This window comes from Argentina anserina, chromosome 2 (genome assembly GCF_933775445.1).
Source record: "Argentina anserina chromosome 2, drPotAnse1.1, whole genome shotgun sequence".
NCBI lineage: Eukaryota > Viridiplantae > Streptophyta > Magnoliopsida > Rosales > Rosaceae > Argentina > Argentina anserina.
The window spans coordinates 27,413,104-27,433,711 of record NC_065873.1 but is presented as its reverse complement, the minus strand read 5'-3'; the positions used below and the strand labels follow the sequence as shown (position 1 = coordinate 27,433,711).

The 20,608-nt window shown below is 35.9% G+C and overlaps 1 protein-coding gene across 5 annotated transcripts in view; it reads right to left on the bottom strand.

The window, feature by feature from the left end:
* LOC126784848 (carotenoid 9,10(9',10')-cleavage dioxygenase 1-like) overlaps positions 1 to 20,608 on the bottom strand; it is a 39,202-nt gene that overhangs the window by 14,568 nt on the left and 4,026 nt on the right. The window contains exons 12-13 of one of the 5 annotated variants that reach the window (XM_050510361.1): positions 20,369 to 20,563; positions 20,269 to 20,293 (exon numbers count right to left, since the gene is read on the bottom strand). The exons of 2 other annotated variants lie outside the window; for them this stretch is intronic. In XM_050510361.1, coding sequence (XP_050366318.1) covers positions 20,269 to 20,293; positions 20,369 to 20,563 — 220 coding nt within the window. Of the gene's footprint in view, positions 1 to 20,044; positions 20,294 to 20,368; positions 20,564 to 20,608 lie in introns of those variants that run through there. 2 more of the 5 variants (XM_050510364.1, XM_050510367.1) reach the window with 2 other exon arrangements.

Sequence of the window (20,608 nt, the reverse complement as noted above, 5' to 3'; positions counted from 1 at the left end):
TTGATTACACATAATTTGTTCTCTATATATAATCCAACTAGATTGCCCCCACAAATCATGAAGGAAATCACGGGCATATATAATCCAACTAGATTACCCCCACAAATTACGGAGGAAATCACGCCCGTGATTTCCTCCTTGAATCACGCTAACACTCTCCCTCAAGTTAGCGCATACACATCAATCATGCTCAACTTGCTAAGTGAGTCATAAAAGGCCTTCTTAGACACACATTTTGTGAGCATATCGGCAAGTTACTATTCTGTAGGAACAAAAGGAAAACTAATGATATGCGCGTCTACATTCTCCTTTATAAAATGACAATCAACCTCCACATATTTTGTACGATCATGTTGCACAATATCAATAGCTGCCTTGTTGTCACAGTACAGCTACATAGCACACTTAGGCTTAATACCCAAATCTTGTAGCAAATTTCTAAGTCATAACAATTCGCACACTCCCTGAGCCATACATCTGTTTTCTGCTCCAGCACTAGATCGAGCTACCACTTTTTGTTTCTTACTCTTCCATGTAACGAGATTACCCCCAACAAAGGTAAAGTACCCTGATGTGGAGGATGAGTTAATTGAAGATGGTAATATAGTTGGTAATCCAGAAGCCCGGTTTCCGGCACAAGAAGGTCCAGAAGTTGATCCTCCAGTTGGAGATGCACCAGCAAGGCCTCAACATGATCGTCTTTTGCCACCATACTTGAAGGATTATGAGTTGAACACTAGAAGAAGACACATATCAGATGGAGATACCACATCAGATGAAGATATTGTCAATTTTGCATTGTATGTTGATTGTGACCCCCTTACTTATGATGAAGCTTGTCAAAAAACAACATTGGGTCAAGGAAATGGATGAGGAAATTCAAGCAATTGAAAAGAATGACACATGGGAGCTCACTTCACTTCCGGAAGGAAAAACAACAATTAGAGTCAAATGGGTGTACAAGACCAAGTACAAGCCAAATGGAGATGTGGATCGCTTCAAGGTGAGATTGGTAGCCAAAGGCTACAAGCAAAGACCAGGTATTGATTATCTTGAAGTTTTTCTCATGTTGCTAGGCTTGATACTGGTAAAATGGTTATTTCTCTTGCTGCTCATAATTGTTGAAAAATATATCAAATAGATGTTAAGTCGACTTTCTTAAATGGAACTCTTGAGGAGGAAGTATATATTGAGCAGCCACTTGGTTATGTGAAAGAAGGTCATACATAGAAGGTATATAAGCTAAAAAAAGATTTATATGGCCTTAAACAAGCTCCTAGAGCTTGGTACACTCGAATTGATTCTTATTTTGTGGAGAATGAGTTCCAAAAATGTCCATATGAGCATACTTTATATGTGAAATCTGATATGCATGGAGATGTTGTTATTGTGTGTTTATATGTGGACGATCTTATTATTACAGGTAGCAATCCAAAGCTAGTTGCAGAAATCAGAGAGGCTTTGGCATCTCACTTTGAGATGACTTATATCGGGATGATGTCTTACTTTCTTGGTATTGAAGTTGTGCAAACTGAGAAGGGAATTTTTATTTCACAAAGGAAGTGTGCTGGAGACATTCTCAAGAAGTTTAAGATGGAGTCTTGCAATCCAATCTTGACTCATGTTGAACATAGATTGAAATTGAGAAAAGATGATAGTGGAGAGTTGGTGAATCCCACATGGTATAAGCAAATTGTTAGGAGTTTGCGCTATTTAACTGCTACTAGACCTGACATCATATTTGGAGTTAATTTGATCAGCCGATTCATGGAGGCTCCTCGTCAATCACATATGCAGGCAACAAAAAGAATATTGAGATATGTTAAAAGAACTCAAAGTGATGGAATTTTCTATGCTGCTAATTGTCCAATTGAACTTGTTGGTTATACGGATAGTGATTGGGCATGAGATGAGAAATCAAAGAACACCTCAGGTTATGCTTTTGATATTGGTTCAGGTGTTATTTGTTGGTCATCAAAGAAGCAGCAGGTAGTAGCTCTTTCGTCAGCTGAAGCAGAGTATGTTGCAGCAAATAGGTGTGCAACTCAAGTTATTTGGTTGCGTCAGATCTTGTAAATTTGCACTAAGAGCAAAAAGGGCCTACTACAATTTTCTGTGACAATAACTCAGCAATATCATTGTCAAAGAATTCAGTTATTCATGAGAGGACAAAGCTTATTCATGCTAAGCACCACTATATTCGAGATTTGGTGAAGAAGAAAGAGGTGGCAATCCACTAATGTCCATCTGGAGAACAAGTAGCTGATATATTCACAAAACCTGTCAAAACAAATGCTTTCTTGAAGCTAAAGGAGCTTATGGGAATGATGAAGTTTGAAGAACTTGGCTTGGTTTAAGGGAGGCAATGTTGGAATGTAAACCAAGCCTATTATAACTTAATCTAGTGTATTTGAGTCTGATTTGGAGTCTTCTAGTTGTATTACTGTATATTATTGTGTCTTTGACTTTTATTAAGCTCTAGACTAACTATGTACTATTTTCTCAGCCTCTCATATATAGGTAAGGCTGTGCCAGTGGCGGATCTAGGAAATTTTCCCCGCCAAGGCAAAAAATGCCCAATTTAATCGAAGTTAAAGAGTTTTTACAAGTGAAGTATGTGATTAATATAGTACTATATTGAGTTTCTGTAAGAAAATCGATGAACATAGGACTATACTGAGTTTCTGTAATCATGACTCATGAGACCCTGATGATATTGTTGGCTTTTTATTTTTACCTGACCAAGTGAAATAGTGTGTGCTCTAGAACTTGTATTGGAATCAATTCAATCGAACTAAGGTTGTACGTGCCCACAACTTCAACAGTTGGGTTTCTTGAAATTCAATTGAATGAGATTCAGATGACATCAAGGCATCAATGGATATGCAAGGAGGAAGAAGATAAAGCCAAGGAGGAGACTTTCTGGTGAAAGCCCATATTGTGTAGTCCACTGCAAGACTATTGAATTTTATTGGACATGTAATTATACCCGTGAGATCCTTTCATTAAATATCGAATGGCTGTCAGCATGTTGTCTCTCTTTGTCCCTTAATTCCTCTCCCGCAGGTGAGCAGTTCTACCAAAACCATTGTGCTTTTTCCTTTGGAAATCGTCTCTTCCTCCAGTCTTACTAGAAACTGCCTTTTTTATATGGCATTTCTTTGAGAAAACTTCATCCTCGACGCCCAGCAGCAAAAAGCTGCCTAGGCTCGCCCACACATGGATCCGCCACTGGCTGTGACTTATGTATTGTTTTTGAGTTAGTTAGTTGAATACAGCAGAAGATCTCTTGCTCCAGTATTCCTTGAGTGCTTGTGCGTGTGAGTGTGATTAGCTCCTTAGTTAGATTGTTTTTGTGATTGATTTGCTTGTGTGTATTATTGCTGCTCTTCCATTTAATTTCTACATCTTCTGGTATGTCACGCTTTCTCAATAGCTTCATCCCCAAACACTCGGTATAGATTCTGCATATGAAAAATAATCCTTAGCTGTCTCTAGAACAATGCATTATTGAACTCTATTTTCTGAAGAAATACATACTTTATAGTCTTCTCCAAGTCCCCAACACGATATACAACATGAAGCATTCTTCGTTTATCATCTTTCACCCAGTCCAATACATTTTCCTGAGCAAGAGCAGCGCCTGCTTGTGACAAATCAGCAACTGGGGCAGCCTCTACTGGTTTCCCCTCTCCTCTCAACAATTGAGATGCTTTTGCACCTAAAATTTGTGACTGAGGAAGAGCTGGAGAATAAACCCAAAGCCACAAATACAATGCATATTAAAATCCAAAATAAATTCGACACAAAGTTATGAATTCATCCAAACCAAGTTCCCTACTTTGATAAACTCATCATTGGCTACAGTTTTCTCATGTTAAACATTATATACTTCTCAATTTATGTATCTATGTAAAGTTCACGTCTGTTGAAAGGCTCCAGCTTTCTTCATCTCTCGCACTAAGGAAACTACATTGCAAAATTACAGCAACAGCTAGCCACACTCTGCTTAGTGCAATAAACAAAGAAAAAGTCTCAAGAAGTCAAGCTATATTAAAACCATGATTATCCTGTCTTGCATCTCATGAAATCACATATTCAACATTACATGCATACATTGCTCATAAGCTCATTCTGGATATATATAATGTTGTTGCTAAAATCCAAAAAAGAGCCAAAATTTGGCAGACACATCAAAGTGATCAAACCAACAACAAAAAACAGGGGTGGAATCATGATAAACTACGAGACAAAGGGGTGAGTTTGACTGCCTGATCCGTCCAGCAACCGAGCTTTCTGGCTTTTGCATCGAAAATTTTTGTTTCCCGCCATTAAAATTGATGACGTGACATGAGTCACAATTTGAGTTAAATATAAAAAAAATGACTGACTATGTTGTTAAATGTAATACTTGCCATTAGCATATATGAGATGAACGTCACCAGGTGGAAGAACCTCCGCTTTTGCATGCATACACCAATAATATAACATGCATGTAATCTATACGAATATTCTCTAGAGATTTGATGAATGCAGATGGGGCACGACCTGGATTTTTCGAAATCTCACCTCATTTTCATTGGTGGCTTCATGCAAGTTGGTACTTAATTTGAGAAAATAGGACGTCCCCTCCTATAATGAACAAAGCATGGAAGAGTACCGTAGTGCCCCAAATGTATACAACAACTCTAGGTGAGAAATGAAAATGCTGTCAAAACATGTATTCTCGATTCAACGTCTATACCAAACTGGAAGCTTTAACACCTCAAATGCTTGTGATCCATTTTAACCTGATATATATACATACATCGGTGTCGAATTTTGTAGTCAGACCGTAGATTTCTTGGAAAAACATAGATGCATACGAAGGTGCATGTAAAGTCATTGAATCGTTTACTACGAACCAATAATTGAAACTTCATTATTTCGATGTCAATCGTGACAGAAGATATAATAAAAGAAAGGAAAGTGGAGGCGGAAGAGGACACCAAAGTTTTGCACACTCGGAGAAACGTACTCATTAGACTATGGCAATTCAATTCACAATTAAACAGCTTTCAGTGATGATGGGATATAGAGGGCACGGCATGCAACACGATCAAATTTCAGCCGCTAACTTTCCTTTGGTTCATGACTTAATGTACAAAAAACCTAGAAAAGCTAAGCTATTGGAATAATACACATGCACCTATAGTAGACTATTATATAAACAATTATATCAGTGTCACCTTCTATTCATACTTTTTTGCTACATAGCACGGAAGTTTGGTTGGACGACCGATTCCCGCTTCAGAAGCGGAAGCGCGATTCCGAAAAAAGGTGGGTTTGGGAGCGCGGCGGAAGCGTTAGCTTCCAAATTGGAAGCGCCACGGAAACGTTGGTTTCCAAATTAAAAGCGCGACGGAAGCGTTGGCTTCTGGATTGGAAACGCGACGGAAGCGTTGACTTCCAAATTGGAAGCGTGATTCCTTCTCTACCTCTATTTCATCAATCAATGTCTTGAGACTCTTCTTATCGTCTCATCTTCTTTTTTTATTTCGTTAAGAGGTTAAAGATGAATATCATCAATCGATCTAATATATGTCAGAAAGAATGGGAAGAGATATTAGGAAAATCTAGATGAGAGAGAGATATAGAGAGAAGACAGAGAGTTGTGGAGAGATATGAAAAAAAATCCAAATGAGAGAGAGAGAGACAGAGAGAAGACGAACCTTTTTTTTATCAATTTCATCTAGTGATGTCTCTTTGACTTGCACGTGTCCAACACTTTCACACTATGTTGTATATTCTTTTGTTTGAATTTTGAAATGAAGCTTTAATAATGTTATAATCAAAGATAATCATGGGTTAGAAAATAAGTCATTAATAGTTATCCAGTTATTTTAATACTAGATAAAATAATTTAAAAATAAAAAATATTATATAATATACATATATATATATATATATTATTCTGACGCTTCCAAAACGCACCAGCTTCCTTAATTTTTAGAAAAAAAACGCTTCCGCGTTTCCAAACGTTTCGCTTCCACGTACCCGCACCCGATTCCATGCAGCCTAGCTTTTTTGTTCTCAATTTATAATTTAAGATCCATTATAGTAGTATGAGACGCATGGAATTATGATCGATGATCTTACTGAAATGGTTCGTGCATATTGTATGATCTTGTGTTGAAGTGTTTGGTGGATAACCTAAAATTGGTATATGGTTAAGGTTCAGATTTCTTTCACTTTCAAATTAGCCAAAAAAGAAGACACTGCAGAACCAATTAAAAGAAGATCATGCATGATCCATATATTTTATCATTTTGATTGATTCCCTTCGGATTCCTCTCCTCCTCCTCCTTCGATTTCAGATCTCTCTCCGTGCCTAACTTAGGTACAATTATTACCATCCAATACTGATCGAACTGGACAAGTTAAATAGCTGTTGTGTACATTACCATATGCAAATTTGTTAGTCTCGTAAATCCACCGGGGCATACTGTCATGCACAGACAGAAGCAAAAAGGAGTACTTATGTCTAGCTTAATTATTTACTCGTAGTTTCGTACATGATGGCAATAGAAATTACATTCGGGGTCCATGGGATTGGGAGCCAATGAGATCGAGGTAAATTCCCATATATATGGGGTACCTCGTTGTGCAAAGCAACAGCGAGGCTAAAGGAAACAGAGGGTGCTCTTGGTTTGCAGAGAGCCTCATCAGGCAATTCGATCAAGTTATTTAAAACATGGCCAAAATAGCGATGGGAAGCACCAGTGAGGCTGCAAAGCCAGAAGTCTGGACAGCGCTTGTCGTCGAGTTTATCACCACCTTTCTATTCATCTTTTCTGGTGTTGGATCAGCCATGGCCACTGGTAAAATATAATCTCTTTAATCGTCATATCTATGCATATCCAGCGAGTAGCATATACAGTTCTGTTCAGTATTTTGTTAACTCATTTCTGTTTTGTGGTGTGCAGATAAGCTAGGAGCAGATACAACTGTGGCACTGTTTTTTTTGTAGCTATCACGCATGCCCTAGTCGTTGCAGTGATGATATCCGCCGGCCACATTTCCGGTGGTCATCTTAACCCAGCTGTCACTCTTGGCCTCCTCGCTGGCGGTCACATTACCCTCTTCCGATCTGTACTTTATTGGATTGATCAGTTGTTAGCAGCTGCCGCATCTTTATTATATATATATATATATATATATATATATACACCGTTTTCATCCAATTTGACAATGATTTGAGCTTTTAAAATTGAGATTTACACGAACGGTTCACGTTGAACAGTTTTAATTCATTCATTGATTTAATCTAATTTCAATACCTTAACGATGTTCGAATTAGATGAAATTTTGTAGAAATGATCTTGAATAGCATATCTAAATATTGAATCGCTTATGGTGAAAAAATTTGATCGAAAAGTGTGCCAAAATTGGAACTTCACTATGTATATAGACTATATATATATATATATATATATATATATATATATATATATACACTGAGCTTTTCAGGTGCGGAGGTCCGTACCTTAAACTAAGGTACGGATTTTCATTTTTGACCAACTTTTCGATCGAGTTTTCACATCTCCACCGTCCAATATCTAGGTTATAACGTATAGATTATCTCCACAAAATTTCAGCCGATTTCATGATCGTTAAGGTATCGAACTAATCAAAACCAATGGATGTATTGAATTTGCCGAACCTGAACCGTTCATATTTTGAGTAGAAAATCGACGTTATGAGTACATTAACGGTGATGGAATCGGCTGAAATGTTTTGGAGATGATCTATACGTTATAACCTAGATATTGGACGGTGGAGATGTGAAAACTCGATCGAAAAGTTGGTCAAAAATGAAAATCCGTACCTTAAGCTAAGATAAGGATCTCCTTACCTGAAAAGCCCCGTATATATATATATATATATATATACTATAGACGGGTCTTGGGGCTTTGAAAAAAAAATCTGATTATGATTTTAAATTAATGGTTTTATTATTTTTCGGATAGACAAATTTTAATAACAATACATGATATTTAACACACTCATAAAATCGGTGTATATTGTTTCAAAACAACATCAATAATACCCGAGGTTGATAATTTGACCCAATTATAAGACAGCCCGTCAATAACTCTATTACTCTGACATAATTTTAAGAGTAAAATTATTTGTTAATGATAAACACATATCTATGTCATTCTTTTTTTAATTTCATTTTTTCTATTTTCTATTACCCTGTTACCCACCCATTTGCTGACACCTCCACTTACACATTCATTCATTTTCATATTCTCCTCTCTTTTTCATGAAAGAGAAACCCAGTACCCTAATGCAATTCAATTTCTTCGCTGTCAGTTTTGCGATGGTGGCTCAATCATATATCATCTTTGAGGATTATATTCAATTCCTATAGTTACCTCTCTCTCCAATAAAGGCTCATAGATATTATACACTTCCACATCAATATTTTGGATCTAATCTAAAATATGCAGAGATCTAACACACATACACCGCTAAAAAGCTTATGCATTCGAAATAGCTTGCAATCTTGCTTCTTTTGCCCAATCCGGGTGCATCTGGAGTCAATAGTTCTTAGGACAATCAGCAACCCAGCACCGCCATGGCCTCTATTCAGCACGTGCCAAGCTTCACAAGACTGATGTGCTTCGATCAATTAAACATTTGCTAGACTTCAAAGCTCTAAGCCCCTAGCTTTAACCCATTCTCGCCAGCTTCCAAAATGCAAACTAAAGAAAGAATAAGAAAACAACGCCATCATTGAGAAAAAGAAGAAGAAAATAAGTTTGCTCCGCCAGGTGCCAGCACTAGCAAAGTTAGTGGCCAACATTGCAACACACAAGGCGATGTGAGCAGGAATGCAGGGTAATGGTTGCGTTTTGTTTGTTTTTTTTTCTTTCCATTATTTCATCACTTCTTGAAGAGACGGAATTGTCCTCAACATTTGACGGAAATCAAACCAAATGACGGAGAAAATAACGGTGTGTATCTATTTTACGTTGTAATTAGAACATCATGTACCGTTTTGAATGATTTGAAAGAAAATGTATCAATCTTATAAGTGGAGCATAAGTGGTGTACTATTCTTAAAATTTTGTCTTTCGGATAATACCAAAGGTAATAATTGTTGGAAACAGTTACACCCAAACGGTTTTACTTGTTCGGCTTTTGACTTTATATAAGGACGACTTTGTGGCCATCATTCGACATCGTAACTTCATCTCTTCTTTTTCCTCCGAAAATCATTTGCTCAGAAACACAAAATAAATTCGCCAGGGACAAGTTCTTGTGCAATAACTTGTACTAGATATTTGTATCCTCAAGATAGACATCCGAAACTACAACACAAGTGGGGGTAAATTTCTGTCTTAGGTCACTGCAAAGCAGGCCTCTATCTGATTCAAGTTAGTGATTTTCAATTTTGATTTCATAGTTATTGTTGTTTATTATTAGTTTCAATTCAATTATACGGTTATATATATCTTGTTTGTTTGTGATACTTGTTGGGTTTTAACAATCTAAGACAGAAATTATTGATCTTGTAGAGATGGATCAATCAGTATCATCGATCGTGAAAAATTATGTTGAGAAACCTGAGAAATTCAAGAGTTCTTATTTCAAACGCTAGCAACAGAAGATGTTATTTTACTTGACCACTCTGAATGTGGCAAACGTCCTCATGGCTGAGGCTCCTACTGGTTTGGTTGGAGAAGGAGATAATGCTCCAACAGCAGCACAACAGGCTGAGAACAAGAAGGCTATAGATTCTTGGGAGACTAATGAGTTTCTATGCAGGAACTATATTCTCAATGCCTTGAACGATTCTTTATATGATATTTACTCCACATTCAAAACTGCAAGGGAGTTGTGGCAGTCATTGGAGAACAAGTACAAGACGGAGGTTGCTTGTTCAAAGAAGTTTCTGAATTTCAAAATGAGTGATGTCAAATCTGTTATCAAACAAGTGGAGGAACTTCAAGTCATTGTTCATGAGTTAGATGTGGAAGGTATGGGTCTTAACCCAAATTTCCTTGTTAGTTCTATCATTGAGAAAGTACCTCCTTCATGGAAAGATTTTAAAATTTATTTGAAACATCTAACTGAGGATATGAATTTTGAGCAATTGGTTCTTAAACTTAGAGTTGAAGAGGATAACCGGAAAAATGAGAAGGCTGGTGGTATTTCCTTGGAGCCAACTACTAATATGGTTGGAGGGAGTCCATCGAAGGCCAAGTTTCAAAAAAAAAAAAACAAATGCAAGAATGCTACTGCTAAGCCTCTTGTAAATTGTAATTGTTGGAAGGAATCCCCTCGCCCCACAAAAGACCAAATCTTTCAAGAAGCCACAAATTGGAGATTGCTAGGTCTGCGGCAAACCAGGGCATAGAGCCAAGGAATGTCATTTGAGAAAGGGTCACAATGGTGGTGCTGGTGGTTCTAAAAATTCCAATTAAGCCAACATTGCTGAAACCAAAAATCAATTCATTGGTGTGGTTGCTGAGGCAAATATGGTTACTAACTCAACTGATTGGTGGATAGATACAGGTGCTACAAGGCATGTCTGTTCTCAAATGGAGATGTTCTCTTCATACCAACCAATCAATGAAGGTGAATCACTGTTCATGGGAAATGCCACAACTGCAAAAGTGGAAGGAAAAAGGAATGCGGTTCTAAAACTCACTTTCGAGAAGGATCTTGTACTGACTAATGTGCATCATGTGCCTGAAATTTGTGAGAATTTGGTTTCGGGTCCTATTCTAAGCAACAAGGGCTTCAAACTTGTATTTGAATTTGACAAATTTGTACTCACTAAGGGTGGGGTGTATGTAGGAAAGGGTTACCTTTGTGAAGGGCTCTTTAAACTAAGTGTTGTACCTACTATGAATGCTACTATTAATAATAATAATACAGGCACTAGCACTGCTTCTATGTACATGGTTGAGTCCTCTTATTTATGAAATTCTAGATTAGGACATGTCAACTTTCGTTCTCTACAAAGAATGATAAGTTTAAGCATGCTACCTAAGTGTTCTATGGACAAAATGACAAAGTGTGAAATATGTGTAAAATTCAAATATGTGAGTCATTCTCATAAATCTGTGGATAAATCCAATGAAGTACTTGGTTTAATTCATAGTGATTTGCGTGATTACAAAGCAACTCCTTCTCGTGGATGAAAAAACTATTATATATCATTTATAGATGATTGCAGTAAATATTGTTATGTATACTTGATACATACTAAAGATGAGGCTTTAAATATGTTCAAAACATATAAAGCAGAAGTTGAGAATCAACTTGAGAAAATAATCAAAATTCTAAGGTCAGATAGATGAGGTGAGTATGAATCCAACGATTTTACTGAATTTTATTTTGCTCATGGTATTGTACATCAAACCACAGCGCCATACACTCAAAAACAAAATGGTGTTGTCGAACTTAAGAATAGAACGTTAAAGAATATGATAAATTCAATGTTAATTACTTCGGGAACACCACATAGTCTTTGGGGAGATGCTTGTCTTACTGCAAATATGATATTAAATAGGTTTCCTCATAAACAAAGTAATCAATCTCCTCATGAAATTTGGAAGGGAAGACTGCCAACTTTGAAAAAGATGAAAGTGTGGGGTTGTCTTGCTAAAGTTCAAGTTCTTTTACCAAAGAGAACTAAGCTTGGACCAAAAACAATAGATTGCATATATATTGGCCCTGCTAATAATAGTGTTGCATATAAATTTTTGGTTTACAAGTCGGAAGTGGAAGACATTAATAAAAACACAATCATAGAATCTGTTGAAGCAAAAAATTTTGAGGACATTTTTCCTTATAAAGATAAAGATAAAGAAGGTTATAATCCAAGGAAAATGACGGTGTCTCAAAGAGAGTTAACACAAAGTGCTGCTATTGGTAGGATTGATGCATCTTCTGATGGTCAAGAAGAAGTTGAACCAAGAAGAAGCAAACGTGGGGAAATTGCCAAGGATTTTGGATCAGACTTTATGACCTTTGCAATTGAAGAAAAACCTCAAACTTATAAGGCTACTATGGAGTCATCAAAAGGATCTTATTACAAAGAGGACATCCAAAGTGAAGTAGAATCCATTATGCAAAACAATACATGGACATTGGTTGATTTACCTCCGGGACATAAACCAATAGACCATAAATGGATTTTCAAAAGGAAATTGAGATCTGATGGTACCATAGAAAAATATAAGGCTCGTATAGTAGCCAAAGGGTATCGTCAAAAAGAAGGTATTGATTTCTTTGATACTTATTCACCGGTAACAAGAATTACTTCTATAAGGACATTAATTGCTATAGCGGCTGTTCATAATTTGGAAATACACCAAATGGATGCGAAAACCGCATTCTTGAATGGTGAATTAGATGAACAAATATACATGGAACAACCCGAAGGGTTTATCGTTAAAGGTCTAGAAAAGAAAGTGTGCAAATTGGTTAAGTCTCTTTATGGACTTAAGCAAACTCCTAAACAATGACATGAGAAGTTTGATAATACACTATTATCAAATGGTTTCAAAATCAACGAACGCAACAAATGTGTCTATGTTAAGGAGTGTAAAAATGCATATGTCATTATGCTTATATGTGGATGATATGCTAATAATGGGAACAAGTAAGGATATAATTAATCAAACCAAGAAGCTACTGCATTCTTCTTTTGATATGAAAGATATGGGCATAGCCGATGTCGTTCTTGGTATTCGGATTCTAAGGAACCCGGATGGTTACACACTTACTCAATCCCATTATGTAGAGAAAGTCCTTAGGAAATTTGGCCATTTTGATGATAGACCAGTTGTAACTCCATTTGATCCATCTAGTCATCTTAAGAAGAATCAAGGTGATAGTGTGTCTCAATTGAAATATACACAAATTCTTGGTAGCTTAATATACATACAGAATTGTACAAGACCAGATATAGCATATAGCTTGAGTAGACTTAGTCGTTACTCTCACAATCCCGGAAAAGATCATTGGTTTGCACTAGTAAGAGTGTTACGATATCTAAAGTATACAATGGATTATAGATTGCGTTATACAACATATCCTCATGTATTAGAAAGGTATTGTGATGCTAATTAGATTTTTAATCATTCGGAAAGTAGGTCTACAAGTGGTTATGTATTTACACTTGGAGGGGCAGCCGTTTCCTGGAAATCATCGAAGCAAATCGTGAATACACGTTGAAGCTGAGTTTGTCGCCTTAGACAAAGTTGCTGAAGAGGCGAAATTGCTCAAAAACTTCCTAAAGGGTATTCCATTGTGGCCAAATCCTGTTACGGCTATTTGCATTCATTGTGATAGCATGACTGCTCTTACAAGAACAAAGAACCAAATCTACAATGGCAAATCAAAACATATAAGGCGACGTCACAAGACAATACGAGACTTGCTCAAGAATGGAATTATTTCCATTGACTATGTAAAATCAAAGGAAAATATTGCGGATCCTTTGACAAAAGACCTTAATAGAGAACAAGTTGTATTTACATCGAGGGGAATTGGCTTAAACCCAATACAATGAGTCATTACTTAGTGGAAACCTAACCTAGCAACATTGGAGATCCCATGGTCTAGGTTCAATAGGCAAACTAGTTGGGGAAGACTCAAGAAGCATAAACACACACATGCTCATTACTATGATGAAATTTACGTGTTATTACGTTGACGTATAAGGGATGAATATTCAATTATTCTTGATAATGCTAATAGTCTTTACTTAAGGTGGGATAGTACGGACTATTCTTAATTGACATTACCTATATGAGATTGATGTGGGGTCGCATATTTGGGAACCGAGATTGCTACGTTCTCTAAAATTCCCATGAAATAAGGAGTTGTTCAGGACCAAAATGAATACAACCGTAAGAATTGAAATGTGTATAGATATGATATGTGTGATACTTGTTGTCTCGATTTACTACAAAACGTGGATAGTTCAAGACTTTAGTTCACTATTTCTCAAAGTAGATCCGATAAGTATTCACTACGAAAGGTTCAAGTCCAAAAGACACATTTTCTGATTCATTTCATTTCCCGTTTCTGGCAACATGTTCCTCCTTATTGTTAACTTATTTTCTATTCAAATGTATCATATTATTAGAGTTTGAATAGAAAATATGGGGTATTGTTGGAACTTGTGTGTGGGATATAATCCCACATTGAAAAACAGATAATTGCTTAGGTGTTTATAAGCAAATATTCATGTGAATTGGTAAATGGATGAGTATTTATATATATATATATATATATATATATATATATATATATCCCGTCCCTATCCAGAGTGAAACTTCACTCTAAAATTACAGAGTGAAGTTCCAATTTTGACATACTTTCCGATCAAATTTATATACCATCCCTATCTAGAGTGAAGCTTCACTCTGAAATTACAGAGTGAAGTTCCAATTTTGGCACACTTTTCAGTCAAATTTTTTCACCATAAGCGATTCAAATATTTAGATATGTTATTCAATATCATCTTTACAAAGTTTCATCTAATTTGACAATGGTTTGAGCTCTCAAAATTGAGATTTACACAAACGGTTCACGTTGAACAGTTTTAATTTATTCATTGATTTAATCTAATTTCAATACCTTAACGATGTCCGAATTAGATGAAATTTTGTAGTGATGATTTTGAATAGCATAACTAAATATTGAATCACTTATGGTGAAAAAAATTGACCGAAAAGTGTGCCAAAATTGGAACTTCACTCTTTAATTTTAGAGTGAAGCTTCACTCTGAATAGGGACTGTATGTGTGTGTGTGTATATATATATATATATATATATATATATATATATATCAAGTCATAGATGGGCCTTGGGCCTTGAGGCTCTGAAAAAAAAATCTGATTATGATTTTAAATTAATGATTTTATTATTTTTCGGATAATACCAAAGGTAATAAGTGTTGGAAACAGTTACACCCGAACGCTTTTACTTGTTCGGCTTTTGACTTTATATAAGGACGACTTTGTGACCGTCATTCGACATTGCAACTTCATCTCTTCTTCTTCCTCGGAAAATCATTTGCTCAGAAACACAAAGTAAATTCGCCAGGGACAAGTTCTTGTGCAAGAACTTGTACCAGATAGTTGTATCCTCAAGATAGACGTCTGAAACTACAGCACAAGTGGGGGTGAATTTTTGTCTTAGGTCACTGTAAAGCATGTCTCTATCTGTTTCAAATTAGTGATTTCAATTTTGATTTCATAATTATTGTTGTTTATTATTGGTTTCAATTCAATTATACAGTTATATATATATATATATATCTATATATATCTTGTTTGTTCGTGATACTGGTTGGGTCTTAACACAATGTGATCTGGTTGTCTCCACACATGGATTCGGGTACTCTTTGAGCCAGCGAAGACAACTCCTTTCTGCTTTGAGACTGCAATGGCGGAGATGGAGCCTTCGGGGCGATAGAGGGAGGCAATGCAGTGGTATAGGAGTGAAGGAGATGGAGTTTGGTGAGGGGAGAGTGTCCATGGGGACTCTGGGCTTGGAGGCGGCATTAGTGTCACCATTGTGGTTGTGTAGGAGGTTGAAGGCATTGAAGGGCTGAATTGGAGATCTTCATCATCATACACTTGGTCATTGGTGTTGATATTGGGGAAGTCAGAGGGTGAATCTATTACCATACTTCTTTCGATGTCGAGGAAGCGAAACAGAGAATTCCTGCGATAGAAATCCAATTCCATACTTGAATACAGAGTTTCTTTAGGAAGGTGGTGTATTTTTTAAGCTGTGGTGAGAAGGAGATCGAACCACCATTTAAGTGAATACATTATGATCATGAATTAGTTTGGTGGTTTCAAGATTAAATCTTTTGCGGATGAGGATAGTTTGATATAGCAATCTGTTAGGTAGAATTATACTTGTAACCTTAATCTTTCTTCCAACCCCACCTTCCATTTGCCTGTAAAAATTAATGGAGATTCATTTGAAGGCCTTAGAAGAAGATCGAATATATTGAGTTGGCACATACACTGATAGTCAGAAATTAATGTTTGGTGGTGTGTTTTAATTGCTACATATACGTAGCTGCAGCGATTGCGGGAAGTATTGCATGACACTTCAGTCACACACCATTTATGCTTATGCCACACACATCATCAGCAAGTTTTGAAAGTTCATATTATGAAATACATCTTATGCTTCTTGCCATTAAAATCAGGAAACTAATTCATAGACAGCTACCATAAATCATATCAACATAATTAGCGGGTAAAAATTTCATTACATGAGAGTTTGGAGAAAATTAATTTTTTTTGTTATTGCATTCTGTATGTTGCAGTAAAATGAGCACCTGCACATATAATTTGCATAGATATGTAAAAATTTCATGGATTAAATACTTGTGACACCCTATATTTTAGGTTTAAAAACAGTTTTGTCCTTCTACTTTCAAATTTAATCTATATATCCTTTAACTCTTATTTTTTAACAGTTTTGTCTTTTTACTTTCAAATTAAACTTGTATATCATTTAACTCTTATTTTTTAACAGTTGTGTCCTTCTTTTTTTAACAGTTTAGTCAATTCCGTTAGTTAACCATCAAAAAATTCCGTTAAACCGTTAAAATGCCTAGAATACCCCCAATTCAAATAAGATTTTTTTCTTTCTTTTCTCATGCCTTTTTTATTTTCTCTTTTGGTTTTTCTTGGTTTTAAATTTAATTCATCATATGTGCTATCCAATATATATAATTGTAATCAACCAAATTATCAAATTAATTGTAAACAAGAGGAGAATTAATGAAAATTGCTTAACATCAAGTTGGAAATAAATAATTTGAACTATTTTTGCATCAAAGTATGGATATGATAGTAGAAGTCTTTTTTGTCTTAGCATTATAGAAATTAATCAAAATATGTTTGTAGAGCATCATAATATAAAGGAAGTTTATAACTAGATTTGAGTACTGACACTCACATGTCATTTTAGGCATTATCCAATTGATTATAAGATGTTTACAATTAATTTGATAATTTGTGTTGATTACAATTATATATATTTGATAGCACATATGATGAATGAAATTTAAAAACAAGAAAAACAAAAAGAAAGACCAAAAGAGAAAATAAAAAAGGCATAAGAAAAAAGAAAAAAAATATGATTTGAATTTGGGGTATTCTAGATATTTTAACGGCTTAACGGAATTTTTTAACGGTCAACTAACGGAATAGACAAAAATGTTAAAAAATAAAAGTTAAAGGATATACATATTAAATTTGAAAGTAGAATGACAAAACTGTTTTTACACCTAAAGTATAGAGTGTCACAAGTATTTAACCCAAATTTCATATTTCTTTGTATTAGACTACTCAGCAATGAGTGAATCAATTCAAGACTTACTCTATTACGCTTTACATACATTTACATTTATAGGGTTTATGAATTTAAAACTGGAAAATGATTGTTGGCCTTAAAAATTTTAGGCCTCTAATGTCTTAATTCTATGTGTCAATCCTAGTCACATAAACACATCATATTATTTCCAAATTTATGCAATATCATTGTTAAGTATAAAGACTATCAAATCCTTTCCAAAATCTAATGGTTATTATTATTATTTTTAATATCTAAAAACCATATTTTATTCTATACATTTGAGTTCTATTTTTTTTTCAAAGGGACATTTGAGTTCTATTTTTTCCTCAATATCTTTTTCTCAAATATTTGTTCTTCCACTTTTTTTCTTTGATTACCAAAAAAAAAACTCCCGAAAAGAAAAAAATGGTTAAAAAATATTTTTTTTGAATGCATATTTTTTTGAATATGTGAATACATATGAACATACACATATATAAGGGCCCTATATAAATCACCTACAAAATATATAATTTGAATATATAATTGTTGATACCTCTTTTTCCACAAGCTCAAAATCAAGACCCGACATGCAAAAAACCCGGATCAACAGTCCTAAAGTCACACCAAGCTTAATATCAAGCCAAGTGTATATTAGAGTACGTCATGCAATTCTCGTAAACCCAAACTACGCTTGGGGCTTACATGAGGGTCGTGGTTTGAAAGGTAACGGATTTTGCGAGGCCCATCGTCGAAATAGAGTATGTAAACAAATTTTGGGCTTGGGAACCAATTCATGCATTTACGTGACTTTAAATTCGACGTGGGCTAGTAGAGAAGAGATTTTCTACCCAATAAAGCCAAAACTCATTTCTGAGCCCAAAACCCATTTTTGACCCAATACCAATCACTTGACCCATACTTATTTCAGCTGCTTCTTCCTTATTCGGCAAACACATTCAACCTTTTTTGCTGCTGGGACTGGTGCTTGGCCAATTCAGGCCGCACTAGAGGTTTCGGAAGGAAAGATCACGCTCGTACCCTTCAAGATCCATTCAATCTTCTACCCCTGACAACCTCTTTAAGCGTGATTTAGGGGGCTCTAAACGCCAAGCTAGATCTGAGAACGCCGACATATCCCTGCCATTACCGCCCCTATCCATTGCCACCCATCTATCCGACGACGAGATGATGAGAAGCCTTGAGGTTCACTCTCATTTCCTAGCTCCATTATAAAAGGAGAGATAGATGTTGTTTCAATAAGGGGGATCCCAGAAAAAAAAACCCAGTTGCTTCAAGCAAGAGAGGAGGCCTTATATCTCATACCCAAACCATCACCCACATTTCCTTAATCCTCACCCAAATCATGCAATCTCATCTCTACTGAACTCACAAGCATTTAGCTCCCCCACCATACCCCTTTTGTAAGATTCATTACTCTTGTTAAGCATAGAAAATAGCTGCTATTATAGTCAAGCAAATCTCTGTTGTTACAAGTGAATCGTTCTTGTTACAGTCAAACCAATCACAACAAAATTGTTCTTGGATCCTTTCCTCGATCGATTTTGGACCTAGTCGCACCGCAAAAACACCATCTTATAATAATTTGCACTACATATATTGTGTAATTCTAACAAAATATGTATTGAAATCGTATTTCATTTATGAAAAAATTTATTTCCTTGCACAGTTACACTAACTAGTAAATTTAAAAAAAAAGTCAAAAGATCTAAATATGGAAAGAAAATATATTAAGATATTAATTAAATTCATGAGATCCTTGTAACTAAAGAGGTAAGAAATTATCATTAAGTTTGCGTAGTTTTGGAAATAATATGATGTATCTATATGACTAGACTTGACACATAGAATTAAGGTCTTTATTTAATTAAAGACATATAATTATCAACAGTGAAATCATACATGTAGTGTTCATTGTCTAATTTTCAACAACAATAACAAACTAAATTTTCCATTGTTGTATGGCTAGACTAAACGCTAGTCGCTAGAGATATTCGCCCCCCCCCCCCCTGGAAGCCTTCACAAGCCTCCTCACTATGTTGAGGATAGAGGAGATTTCCATCAATTCTCATGGCAGCACAAGGTTCTAGACTTCAGCGGTGTCCAGGGATAAAGGCGGTGGGGGACTTGATGGTCTGCATACCTCTCGACCTCCAGATGAAGCAGCGCTAGAGACTGTGCTTTGCGAGGCTTATGGTTGCCTAGTGGAAGTGCTCTCAGTGTCGGCAAGAAAAATCTGAGATCGGGATCAGAGTCCTCTGGCGATGGAGCCGGGTCCGGCGTGGGTGATGCTGAGAGGACGAGCCTCAGTGGGCCGGGTTTGGATCTGGGCCTTCGGATTCTAGTCTGGACTTGGCCTCTTTTGTGGGGTTAGTGGATGGGTTATTCAAGGCCCAGGCTTGGGGATTTTCGCTGGTGATGGCCCTTTTAAGGGCAATGATACAAGACTTTTCCTAACCTATTGCTATGCTTAATAAGTCGTAGAATAGTTTTTTTTTTAATTTTGTTTCTTGCATGGGATAGTTTTTAAAGAATAGACTTGTGTTATGTACTAAGTTTGAGTTTCGGCTCAATACCTCTTGTCTGTTGCACGACAACAACGGAGTTTTATGTAATGATTATTCATGCCTTCGTTTTATATAAAATATTAGTGGATTCCATAAATAAATAAAATAGTGAAATCATACATCGACAATGCAATACATTACGTACATAGATCTAGAACACAACATCTACAAACCAAACTAGAAACAATATGATTCATACGTGGAGGGGCAAATGCAGATTCAGATCAGGTTGGCACGAAGGCTCCATGAAATCCATATGGAACTCTGCACGGCAATGTAATTTTGGCAACAGGCTCACTGCAAAAGTCCTTGGTGTCAATAACATAAACCTGCATCAGTTTGGAAATTAATTAGTATACAAAACTTTGTATAACTCGATCTGTTTATATACTTATAAGACTTACTTGAGATATATTGGTATCTTCATTATGAACAAAAGTAATAACCCATCCATCATCTTCTTCTACTTCTTCAAAACCAGCAAATGTACTACTCCTTTCCCTTTGTCTTGGCACAAAAGCAGCTCCGCTGCAAAAGGTGTTATTTTCAAACACATGTCTTTCGACCTTTATTTCCTCATGTTCTAATCCGCCTTTTCTCTAGTGATCATGCAAGAAGAGATTATCAATAACATGGGGAGCCAA